The sequence below is a fragment of the Echiichthys vipera genome, assembly GCF_963691815.1.
Source record: "Echiichthys vipera genome assembly, chromosome: 3".
Classification (NCBI taxonomy): domain Eukaryota; kingdom Metazoa; phylum Chordata; class Actinopteri; order Perciformes; family Trachinidae; genus Echiichthys; species Echiichthys vipera.
In genome coordinates, this window is record NC_139828.1 from 26,793,231 (window position 1) to 26,804,425 (window position 11,195).

The window sequence follows — 11,195 nt, forward strand, 5'->3', positions numbered from 1 at the left end:
CTTGGGAGTGTCTGATGTTGAAAGGAAATAGACCGACTCTCAAGATAAAGCTACTGCATTTGAAAAGGAGAACTAAGTGTCTCCATAATATATTTGTTACAGTAATGGGGGGGATATTGAAAGGTAAAAAGATTGTATTTGATTTGTTTTAGAGCATAATAGGAAGTGTGGTAGTATGGTAAATGTATGAAAACAAGGAAATCTTGTAGTAAGCCTAGTAGAAATGACAGAAAAGTATCGGTACCTGTTGCAGAATTATAACACAAGACTGGGATTGTGCCGCATTTGACATTTTTTTAAATCCTGAAATGTAAATAGGAAGCAATAGTAATCTATCCCGTTCAGGATGTAAAAAAGATTTGTGTCCGTGTTTTGTCACTTCCTCTACAGCATCACATGTCTCTTGCTGAGTAATCAGTGTGTCTCAGTGACACGCAACAGTACAGGATGTTCAGTTTTGAAACTCCACTGTTTTCATCCACTGATGAAAACCATCATTGGTTTTAGTTCCATGTTTATGATAGTGAGTTAAACGCTAATAAGACTATTTGTCTGTGTTTTATGAACTAAAGAATCAGTCGAGATGTTTTCATTCAACAGGAAATTTCCCGGCATCTCCGTCCAAACACACTGCGTGCTCTTTATGGCAAAGACAAAGTGAAAAACGCAGTCCACTGTACAGACCTCCCTGAAGACGGTGTTCTGGAGGTGGGTAGTATGTCTGTGACACTCACACATTGTACCCTCCATGTACTGTAGAATACACCCACAGTATTTCATCTGTGTAATTCCTCTGATCCTACCAATAGGTTTCCTCATTGTCTTTCAGTCCGTGCATAAATGACTTCCTTGCATTTAGCCGAGAACAAAACCCCCGACTTTTGTGAAGCCGTGACTTTAGTCGAGTCTCATGACTCCGCTCTGTGGGCTGGGGCAACCTTAGCTCGCACTGGTGTTGAGAACAAGAATGGCAGAGGAATTTGAAACACAACCATTGTTTAGCAGGGAGTGGGTCTGACCCATCAAGCGTCATTGTTCACTCCTGATCTGTTGCCTGGACAAATGCCTCCTTGTTAAACATTAGCCTGACTGACTGAGCTGCTGTTTTCCCAAGACTGGGACATAGTGGCCAGAATAGAGTGTAGTCTAACTATAGCAATGTCACTACGGCTACTTTGATGTTCACTTCTAATTCAGTCATTCATTTTTTTTTACATTCCTTTTACAGGTGCAGTATTTCTTCAAGATTTTGGAAGGGTGAATGCAACAAGAAAACATGTAACTACATATTCAAAGACTTCACAGTTGTCTCATTTTTCCGTTTTATTGTTTCAGCCTTATGCAGATTAAATAAAGTGACAAGAGCAGACTCCTGACAAGTGTTTTGATCTTCAACATTGAATTAAGTATTTTCACACCAACTAAACATCTTATTACACGGGATACTGCATTGCCTCTGATATTTTCTAACTTTTTGACCAGCGACTTTGGTATTGGATTCATACATTACACTTTGAAAAAAATGTACAACTGCATAAATATAAAATTCTTCCACCATGAAAATGGCTAAAACATTCAATAGTAAGTTGCATCACGTCACGTGATGTCTCCAGCAAAACAGATTTCAAAGCACTGAGTTGCCACTGTTTCCATGGAGGTGACAGTCTTCTAGGCTGGACCCACAAAGCTCTACACTATGAATTAAGAATGAACAGATGTAAGAGTATCAAACAGAAATGTCATCAAACCATGTCCTACAGCTAAGGTGAACAACAAAGAAAAGGTGTACAAATGTATTCTTCCACAACCTGGGATAAAGAAACACGCAAAAAAAGATTCCATGGAGCGCAGTCATTTACTCATACATGGGCCTTAAAGGTTTAGAGTACCATGCTAGTATTTCAGTTAGTCAGAGCACATTAACACACACTCCACACACTCACATAAAGTAACACCTGCACACAGACACGAGCGCACGCGCACACACCTTGGACCACTAAAGCTGACATAAGACAAAAGAGATTACAACAGGACTCGACTACAGCACTGGACACTTCAAAAATATATAGAAACCACATTAGAGCGATGAAACACTTTGGGGACAGAAACACAGCTCGCTACACGTCAGTAGTGGAATTGCGGCTTTACAGTAATTGATGAACACATCCCATGGCTCAAGGAATATTTTCATGTACAGTAGAATAAATATTTGCTATTGCTACTCTTGTATTTTACATTCTAACCCTCGACAAACACACAGAAAAGCTAGTGTAAAGCACACAGATTAAGTGTAGGTCCTGTATAGTATGAATGTTCAAAGACTAGTGGTGTTTATCTGAACTCTTTTATTCTCTACATTTTATTTGTTTCAAAATGAGAGTGCTCGTCATGGCTGAGGTCACGAGGTGATCACAAACTTAACATCAAAACGTCCTTGATAGCGGTCTTTCTCACTGTATGCGATGTTTTCGCCATAAACCTTGCACTCAATGCGGAGTTCCTGATCCAAAGTGAGGTTGGTAAACTGAATGGCCACCAGAGGCTGCAGGTACTGGGGGTGCAGCTGTTTGCCATAGTACGGGTAGTACTGGAGAGGAAAGCCTTCGCCCATGCCAAAGTACTTGATCTCTCCAATCTTGCCTTCATCCTGGTCTCTCTGCAAACACAACAGTCGCATTTAAATTAATATCCAACATTTATACATCATTAATACTAAAACCTTGTAGCCAGATGCTGTCAAATCAAACATACCTTATTTTTGCAGTAAATGGGGATCAGGTTGGGCTGTAACTTGGCCTGCAGAGGCTCTGGAAGTGACTGATTGCTAGAAGGAGTCTAAAGAAAGAGAGCAGGTAGTTATGTTAGGTTTAGATTCAGTTCAATTCTATTTTATTTACAGGGCCAAATCATAACAAAAGTTATCTCAGGACACTTAACGGACCAGGTAAACGACCACACTCTATGACTTATTTATGATTTACATAGACCCAACAATTCCCCCGTAGAGTACGGTGGCAACGAAAACCTTCCACATAACAGACAGGAACGTCAGACAGACCCAGCTCTGTGGAGGACGGACATCTGTCTGCACCGGTTGGGGAGGAAGAAAAGGAGAGAGAAAATGTGGCCGGCAGCAGAACCAGGACGACTCGTGGTGAAATTTGGTGGGATTTGAGTTCATTTAGAATAACAAAAATAAATATTAAAAATGTTTTGGCAATGACAAGTTCTAATTTGGGATATTGATGATTGTAGTGTGTAAAAAAAGGCCACACTCTGAAGACACTTCATGCAACTTTTTTCACATGCAGAACTACTCCCCAACACCTGTAAACACACATCAACGTTTGGTGATGTCTGAGCTCAGTGGCTTTCCCTTTAAAGAAATGGTTCCTGCATTCACGTGACATCCAAACTGAAAAGTCAGTCACATCCAACGTAGTCTGTAGCTGAATGCATGAAAAGTAATGAAGACCAAATGTATATGCACTTTTAACTTATTGTACGTTTTTGAGCCATGCTTGATTTATTGATACTGGATGAGGCTGGATTTCCCTAGTGCCATCTCTGTGCTGCTTATTTCTGTAAAGTGAGTTTTGAATTCTTCAAAATATGACCGCTCTAATAAAGAAGGGTCACCTTTCAGCCATCCTGACAGATTTATCATCAGATTGTTGAGTAACATCAGCTAACTCTTTGCTTCACTGTATGTCACATTAGTGTCTTGGTGGGTGACATTTGATGCTAATTAACATTAGCTTTTAGAGAATGTCTAAAGAATGTTTAAAGAATGTCTGTGTTAAGGATGTTACCCTCGAACCCTTTTTCTAACACATTGCAACTTTTGCTGGTTTTATAACTGTTTTATTGTTCCTTGAAAACATTCATTTAATGTTGAGCCTGTGGCTTTTGTCAATGTGGGTGCAGCTATAAAGATGAAAAGTATCCTGTTGGAAGTATGCAGTAAACCTACCCTTGGTTTGAAGTTGACAATCCTGTTGAGCTTGACGATAATGCATGGCTTTCCTTCCTTGAAGCCGTAATGGGGGTCACTCTCCCCTGAGCAGCTACCGAGCAGAGTCCTTTGGAAACGGCAAGCTTTCCTCTGTCCTGGCTCATTCTCCAGACTTCCACGCTCCATGTATGACTGAGGAGTGGCTGCAAACGGCACAACAAAAGACACATTAGACCTGTAAACATAACCAGATGCACTCTTTTTCACCTGTATTTACATGAAATTAGGAGAAAAAAAAAAGGTTTTAGAAGTATAATTTAGTTGTGTATTTTAAAAATAGTAGGTCTGAACACATAAATATGAGTCACAAATCTTGCCTGATGACTGTTTCACGCTAATCACGGATCGGTATAACGACCCCGGTGTGAGTGGTATATACTTGCCTCCACAGTCTTCAAACTTCATTTGATTAGTCTGGCGATCTTCGTCATACAGCTTAAGGAAAGCATCCATGGCGGCGGTGTACTTCTTGAATGAAGCCTCATCAGTCTTATTGAAAGCTATTTCAGATTTTTCTGAGCGTGGGGTGTGCGATAGACCTGAAGAACACAACATTGTTTTTGATAAGAAAATAACAAAAAGGGGGAGAATATTGATTCTAAGAAAGTGAATGCAACAACTTGAGAAAAACAACATAAAACAGTTTTTTGGGTTGTGAACTCCTGACAGAAGACACACCGTATATCATGTGAGCTATTCTTTGTAGAACCCAGAGAGTCTCTGGTCTATTATCTTAGGACAACACACAATGTAGGGTCTTGGGGATTTCCTCAGATGGTCCCTGTCAGCTCTTTATAGCAGTAATTTTCCACAGACCTTGTCCACAAGGCCTCAGAGAGGCGTGGCATGAAGAGTGTGAGATGGGTGAGAGCAGTGAAAGGAAACATTAATGAGCCTTTTCCCAGCTTTGCCTCTGGATCTGTTCACTTGTTGCCGTAGTTATGAGCGAGATTAAAGTGATTTGAGCAGCAGAGAGAGAAAAGTAACATTTAGTCATTTCTATTTCAGCGGAGGCTTATGAGAGTTCACCAGTCCCCTGCCCCCACCCATTCACTCTCACGTGTGTCTCTCTCACAATGGAAACTTTTAGCCCTAGAGTGAGAGGCGGGCTTGAGCTCTGAAAAAAAAAATAATCTAACTACTCCCTGCTTCCTTTATCATGCCACTACTGGAAACTCACTTCAGCTCAAAGGGCTCCACACTTCTTTCTCTTCCAGGCTACTTCTTTAATGTCAACAGTCATGGATGACTGACAAACAAAACGGCAGGCGAACTAACCCGTGTTCATGAAGCCAGTGGTTTACAATGACTGCTAAAAATACAGCCATGGCTAGAGCATGTGCTGTGCAAACAAGTACTGGCACAACAAGACGAGGTTTGGACACATAAAATCTGCCCTGTCAAGCTTTCATGAAATTTCAAAACACTTGTAGCATTACTGTAGCAGCGTATGATGTTCTCATAAGATTAGAATTTTTCTGCAGGAAAAACAAGCTTAGAGGCCTCTAAGCTGTGACAAAGCTAAACCTTTTTTTTTTTCTTTCTTTAACAAAATAAACTACAAACTCTACTACAATACTGGCTAACGCACATGTATATGTCAGTTGTGACACAATCATAGCACACATGAATCGTTTTAGTCACAATGGGTGTAAGCTACAACAGTTCCCTGTAGCCTGAGGGGGGAAACATTGACTGGCTGAGAGGAGTGAAGGACAAAATGGCTGAACCTATCTAAGGTCAGAAAGACTCCTGATTGAGTAGCGGCTTAAAGGCGCACCCCAACAGTCATGTTTAAGTACATGAACCACAGACAGCAACTGCATCAGACTTGGCCAGACACACTTCTGATCTGTGTGACGGAGCCCAACCCCAAACTGCTCTTTCTTTAGCTTGGACTGACACATCCATTACTGCGGCCGATCACTCAAAAGGGCAAAAATAAAAGGACGAAGAATGTAATTACCTGGGGGGGCAACTCTGTCTTGATAGGTGGGTTTGTTGCTACTTAACGTCAGCAGCAATGCCTGAATGGTCCCAATGAAAATTCCTGCCAGGCATCCGTAAAATATGATGTAGAACAGCAGGATTTTAACTGTAAGGGAAACAGTACATTTCATTGGTGATGCAAAAGGATTAGAACTGCAAGAAAAAGTAGATTAACTGATTATTCAGCAACTATTTCTTTAAGAATATTTTCAGTCATCTATGAAGGGCAAATTCCAAACATTATCTGATTATATCTCCTTTAATGTGAGATTTTGCTGTTTCTCTGTTTAATACCACTGTAAACAGAAGATACTTGGGCTTTGTCAGACAAAAAACAAGACATTTAAAACCATGACATCTGGACAATCATTTTTTTACATTTCATAGACCAAACCATTAATCGATTAAAAGAAGCAGACTTTAATATGATCAACTTTTTTAAATGTTACAGCTCTACATTATGTAAAAAGCATGAAATGGAAATCATGGACCAAATATCAAGCTTTATTCTTTTTCTTTTTTTTTTTTTTTAGATCCAATGAGTGATAAACATAACAAAAACGTATGCAAGTATGTTCCATTCCTTACTTTGAAAAAAAACGAGTAGAGCTTTATTTTCTCAAAAGGCAACTTTAAGTTTCTATCACATCTTGAAACAACTGTTAATATTTATGTGTTAGTATTCAAAGGGTGACCTTTGGACAAACCCTCCAGGAGAAAAGAACAACCTTGTGAAGTGCCTTCAGTAGACCCTCGACCAACTACCACCACACCTTTGTCTTTACCTTATGGGAGCCATTTTAGAACAATAGTGACTCCGTGTAGGGTTTTCTCAACAACCTCATTTAAATTTTTACTCAGCAGCAGGAGGGCCACAGCTTCAGTTCAACAGGATGAGTCACTGGTAATTCCTGTCGGGCCACCTTGTACAGCGATCCCCCCCCCCCCCCCCCCCCTCATAGTGTCACCATTTGCAACAGGTTCCTGCATGAAGACTCTGTCCTCATTTATCTGAACAAATAGGCTTCACTTTTTCATTTTCTGGCTTCATTCATGCTGTTGTTGTAGACAGAAACCGGTAATTAGCATTTCTTGTTTGCCAGCTTCCCGTCAAGTTTAGCAGGGAAGGGATAAATCAACACTTAAATGTGTACTCTGAGAGGGCCGTGTGTTTTATGTCTCTAATTACATTTCTATCACTTTTAGATGAACACAATTGTTCTTGTTTGTATCCAACTATGCAACACTGTATCTATACTACAACTCTGAGATGTAACACTGTGGTACTGACTGGCTCAAAACGTTTTGTGGTGATCTCAAAGATTAGAGTACCTCCAGGAACAGCATGTGCTCGAATACCAATTAAAGGGCCTCCTTCGTGATTTGTATCTTCCAACCCAAGCTCAAATGTAACCTCCAACTTACCGTTTAGTCTGTTCCTACTGCAGCCAAAAAATAATGTCACTATACTCTTTTGCAGTAATACGTTTAGCTATTTCATCTCCTATGCACCTCTGAGCGTAATTTTAAAATTGAATAACACATATTTTAAATTGACAGATAGACCTTAATGTCTCTGTAAGAAGACCATCACCATTGAGAACACCTGAGGCCTTGAAATCTATTGAACAATAACTTATTCAGGGTACATAAATCACTGACATACGGTAACAGCCATCTCCTAGCCTCATATTGTTTGTGATTTTGGGTTCCTGAAAACTGAACCACCAAAGATCAATCTTTCCATTCCTCAACTTGTATTTGCCAATGTTGTGGCACCTTCCCAAAATGTCTCCTCGCTGCCAGCTGCGTGTCCAAATCAGCCACTGCAAAACCAGTTGGGCGGGTTGATAAAAGCCAGGTTCCACTACACACAACCTTATCTCCTGCTACAGACTCAACTGAAAAGTCTGCAGGAGACTCAGTTGGGCTTGTCCTCTCTATGCCTTTTGTTATTCTGATACTGTGAGTTTTGCCATATAAAAGGGAAGAGTACACGTAAGCAGTGTCTCCAGCGAGCAAGAGCATCATCTGAATAAATGCAAAACGTCTACACTTTGGAGACAGGCAGCCTTGATTTGGTATTCCAATATGGCTACTGGTAGTCACAGCACCTGCTACCGATGTAATGGCGAGTTATTTCCCTATGAGCATGTCTGCAACAACTGCAGGCTTGCTGGGTGATGCACCTGTTGAGAGGGAAACTATACACTGACACGTGCTGACGAGTTGTGTAGGATCATAATTATGTGGAGTCATTCCTTAAGCATCGGCCATCTAGGAAATAATTAAAAGGTTGCAATCAGCATGTTATATGAGCGATATTTTTTTGCAAAACACTTTTTTACTCATGGATGCATGAATGCAGGCAAACAGGTGTGTCGAATGGTGTAAAGTTATAGCCGTTGTTGTATTCCGTCAACCCTCTGTGTCTCTGCAACTATTCAATTAGTATCAGTAACAATTCTTAGCAGGTTAAAAGCTGTGGGCATGATTGCAAGATTGCATTTAAATCCAATTAGCTCAGCTTGATAGGAAAGACAGGACACCAATACTGTGTGAGTGCGCGTGGGTGAAGGAAGCACACAGTACCATTTTGTAGCCAGAAATGCCAGTTATCAACACTGTTGCACAGAAATGTAAATAGCTCAGAAACTAGGCCTACTGGTGGTGACAGGCAGAGTTTGAATGGAGAGCACCTCCCCCACCGTGCTGCTGCAGCGTGTTGTGAGGAAACCGTCCCCACATTCACACCACGCTGATGTCTCTCCACTTTTACTGACGCTTTTTGGTGTTGAAGCCTGGTCGACGCGTCACTGTCTCTGCGGTACATTTCCTCACTAATTCAGCTGACTTACATGTACAAAACACCGGTGGAGGAAAAAAAGTGAGCCACCTGTATGACACTGAAGCTCGTCTTTTTTCGTGTCTTTCCCACATTGAGAACAGAAATGGAAACAGTTCGCTTGAGAAAAAACACCCATTAGTGATGAACATTTCTACCACGGGCTGTAGCGGCAGACCGCGGTGATTTCAGCGACTCAAGGGCACAGACATGGCTACCTGTTGCTTTTAGAGCAACATCTCTCGCGTTTAGTTGGTGCGTCACCCTCCCTCGCGACAAAGACCAGCAGTCAGTCAGTAATGGGCGCATACTAACAACTACAGTGGTCACATCACGACACTTCCAACGCGCAGGGCTCGAAATGTTGCACCTAAAAGTAGCTCCTGTAAGTTGGCCACGAACTCGCCATTGACTACTGTTACCACGGCGATACTACGGCAGTATTACTGTGATTTTCTCCGTCTGAGAACTAGCCTTTCTCGGAAATAAAACTGTTTATTTGAGCTTTCATTAAGCTTTGAGGAATGGGTGCTTTAAACTGGTGGAGATATGCCGACCAATGTCTCGTTTTTTTCAGGGGGGAAAATAACTGAGATGGAGCGAGAGGGGCGGCCCTTGAGACATGTGAGTCGTGATGTGTTCAGCGCCGTGTTACCAAGCAGTGTCTGGCCGAACCCGGCGGTTTCACTCGGGAGAAAATGCCACTTCTGTGTAAAACGGTTTAGCGAGCTTAATGGGCTCCTTATAATGGCGTGTGGTTATCCTATCAAATCGACAGCCACGGCTGACCGTATTAGGCGAGCATTCCCCGTCTTAAAGTATTGAAAACGGGTAAAACGATTAGTTGGAGCCGGAGCCATTAATCTTGGGTTTGAGTGAAAGGGGGGGCCCATAACCGGGCCTGTATACAGGAGCCAGAGATAAGCTATTTAGCTTATTACTCGGAGGTATAAAATGTTCTGTTTCTATTCTCTTCTCATTGAGAGGGTAAAATACAAGAGTGCACCAGCGAGGCACACGACAAGCCAACCTAACTTTCACCATTTGGACTAGTGAAAAGTCCTGGCCCACCTCACAACACACTGTCCTTCAACATGACCTTTTCCTAAAGGACGTTTATTAATGAACGGCCCTGTATGGGCTACGCCTTTGACAATCATTTCCTATTACAATGTATTAACCATAAAACCAATTGTCTTAATTGAATCTTGTGAAACTCATTGAGCTTAACAGTCAAAGTGGCCGACACGTGTATACGGGGACAAATAATTCATTTATAGCGTGAGTTAATTGATTTTCAGTATATATAATAAGCTTAATTTAAACTACAATCGACCTGTAGCGTGTCTATAAGGCTAACTCGTGTATAAACGTGCTTTTTTAAGTTTCCCAGAGGGTTTACTCAGATTTGACAGACCAACTTCTAACGTAGTGCACAGCCTCCATTGAAGACCGAAGTCACGACGCAGCCAGTCACATCTAACAGGTGCTGTCTGTCTGTCTGTCTGTCTGTGCAGGAAACGGAGAGAAAGAGCCCAACAGTTTCCACTCTCTCAGCCCAACGTGTGTTAACCTCCAGCCCTGTGTATTTTACAGTGTACCGCCGTCTGTTAGTTCAGTAAGACCGTATTGAATACTTACACCAACTGATCCCTGTTCGTCCTAGAAACTCCTTCTTCTCCGAGTTCCACACAAACGTCTTCCATCCGCCGTCGCTGTCTTTGTTTCCCGACATATTCACTCCCGGTAATATCCCCTGGTTTTTTTGTTTTTTTTTGGTTGACTTGATTTAACCCTTCGGTTCAGGTAGTTTGAGCTCAGACTGTTCACTGTCCCCCACAGGAAACGCGAAAGGACAGTATCGTACCCGACTCCTCCAATAATACCACACACAATTTATCTCTCAGGGAAACCGGCTCCGCCTGCTAACTCCGTAATAAGTTACCCCGCGAAGAGGGAGGGCTGGACCCAGCAAATCACAACCGTCCCTGCTTTCTGCGTAAGAGGAGGCGAAGGGGGGGCTGCTACAGGCTCGTACCTATCACAAACTAACGAAGGAGACGGCGGGGTAGACAGAACATGTCCAACGGCTGCCACAAACGTTTTAAATGATACCGGTGCCATGGTAACCACTGCGGCTCCTCGCTTAAATCTCCAACTCTAACCTGAGAAAAAAGTAAATAATAAGTTATACTGCCACTAATTATAGGATACAGCTGTTGGTAATGAATGTATATATAGTATGCCATGAAAAGTGGATACACTATTTCCTACAAAAATAGACATAAATTGGTTTTAGCTCCAGTTAGCCTCCCCCACAGGTGTGCCATTAAGTAGTCTAGCTTA

The 11,195-nt window shown here is 41.8% G+C and overlaps 2 protein-coding genes across 2 annotated transcripts in view; one reads left to right on the forward strand and one right to left on the reverse strand.

Moving 5' to 3' along the window:
- nme7 (NME/NM23 family member 7) overlaps nt 1-1,368 on the forward strand; it is a 23,357-nt gene extending 21,989 nt beyond the window's left edge. The window contains exons 11-12 of the mRNA XM_083940677.1: nt 601-708; nt 1,229-1,368. Coding sequence (XP_083796803.1) covers nt 601-708; nt 1,229-1,261 — 141 coding nt within the window. The 3' untranslated portion in view covers nt 1,262-1,368. The remainder of the gene's footprint in view (nt 1-600; nt 709-1,228) is intronic.
- On the reverse strand, nt 1,314-10,723 carry atp1b1a (ATPase Na+/K+ transporting subunit beta 1a). Its single transcript, XM_083940687.1, has 6 exons — nt 10,491-10,723; nt 5,982-6,110; nt 4,399-4,554; nt 3,974-4,158; nt 2,752-2,835; nt 1,314-2,656 (listed from the first exon to the last, which is right to left on the reverse strand). The coding sequence occupies exons 1-6, from the start codon at nt 10,582-10,584 to the stop codon at nt 2,399-2,401; spliced, it is 906 nt and encodes a 301-aa protein (XP_083796813.1). The 5' UTR covers nt 10,585-10,723; the 3' UTR covers nt 1,314-2,398.
- Between the last annotated feature and the right edge of the window lie 472 nt (nt 10,724-11,195).

Excerpts from the sequence above, each read along its gene's own strand:
- atp1b1a (XM_083940687.1), bottom strand. The coding sequence starts at position 10,584 with ATGTCGGGAAACAAAGACAGCGACGGCGGATGGAAGACGTTTGTGTGG. Across the intron at positions 4,555-5,981 it reads AGACAGAGTTGCCCCCCCAG|GTCTATCGCACACCCCACGC; the intron begins GTAATTACATTC and ends TGTGTTCTTCAG. Across the intron at positions 2,836-3,973 it reads TTGTCAACTTCAAACCAAGG|ACTCCTTCTAGCAATCAGTC; the intron begins GTAGGTTTACTG and ends CTCTTTCTTTAG.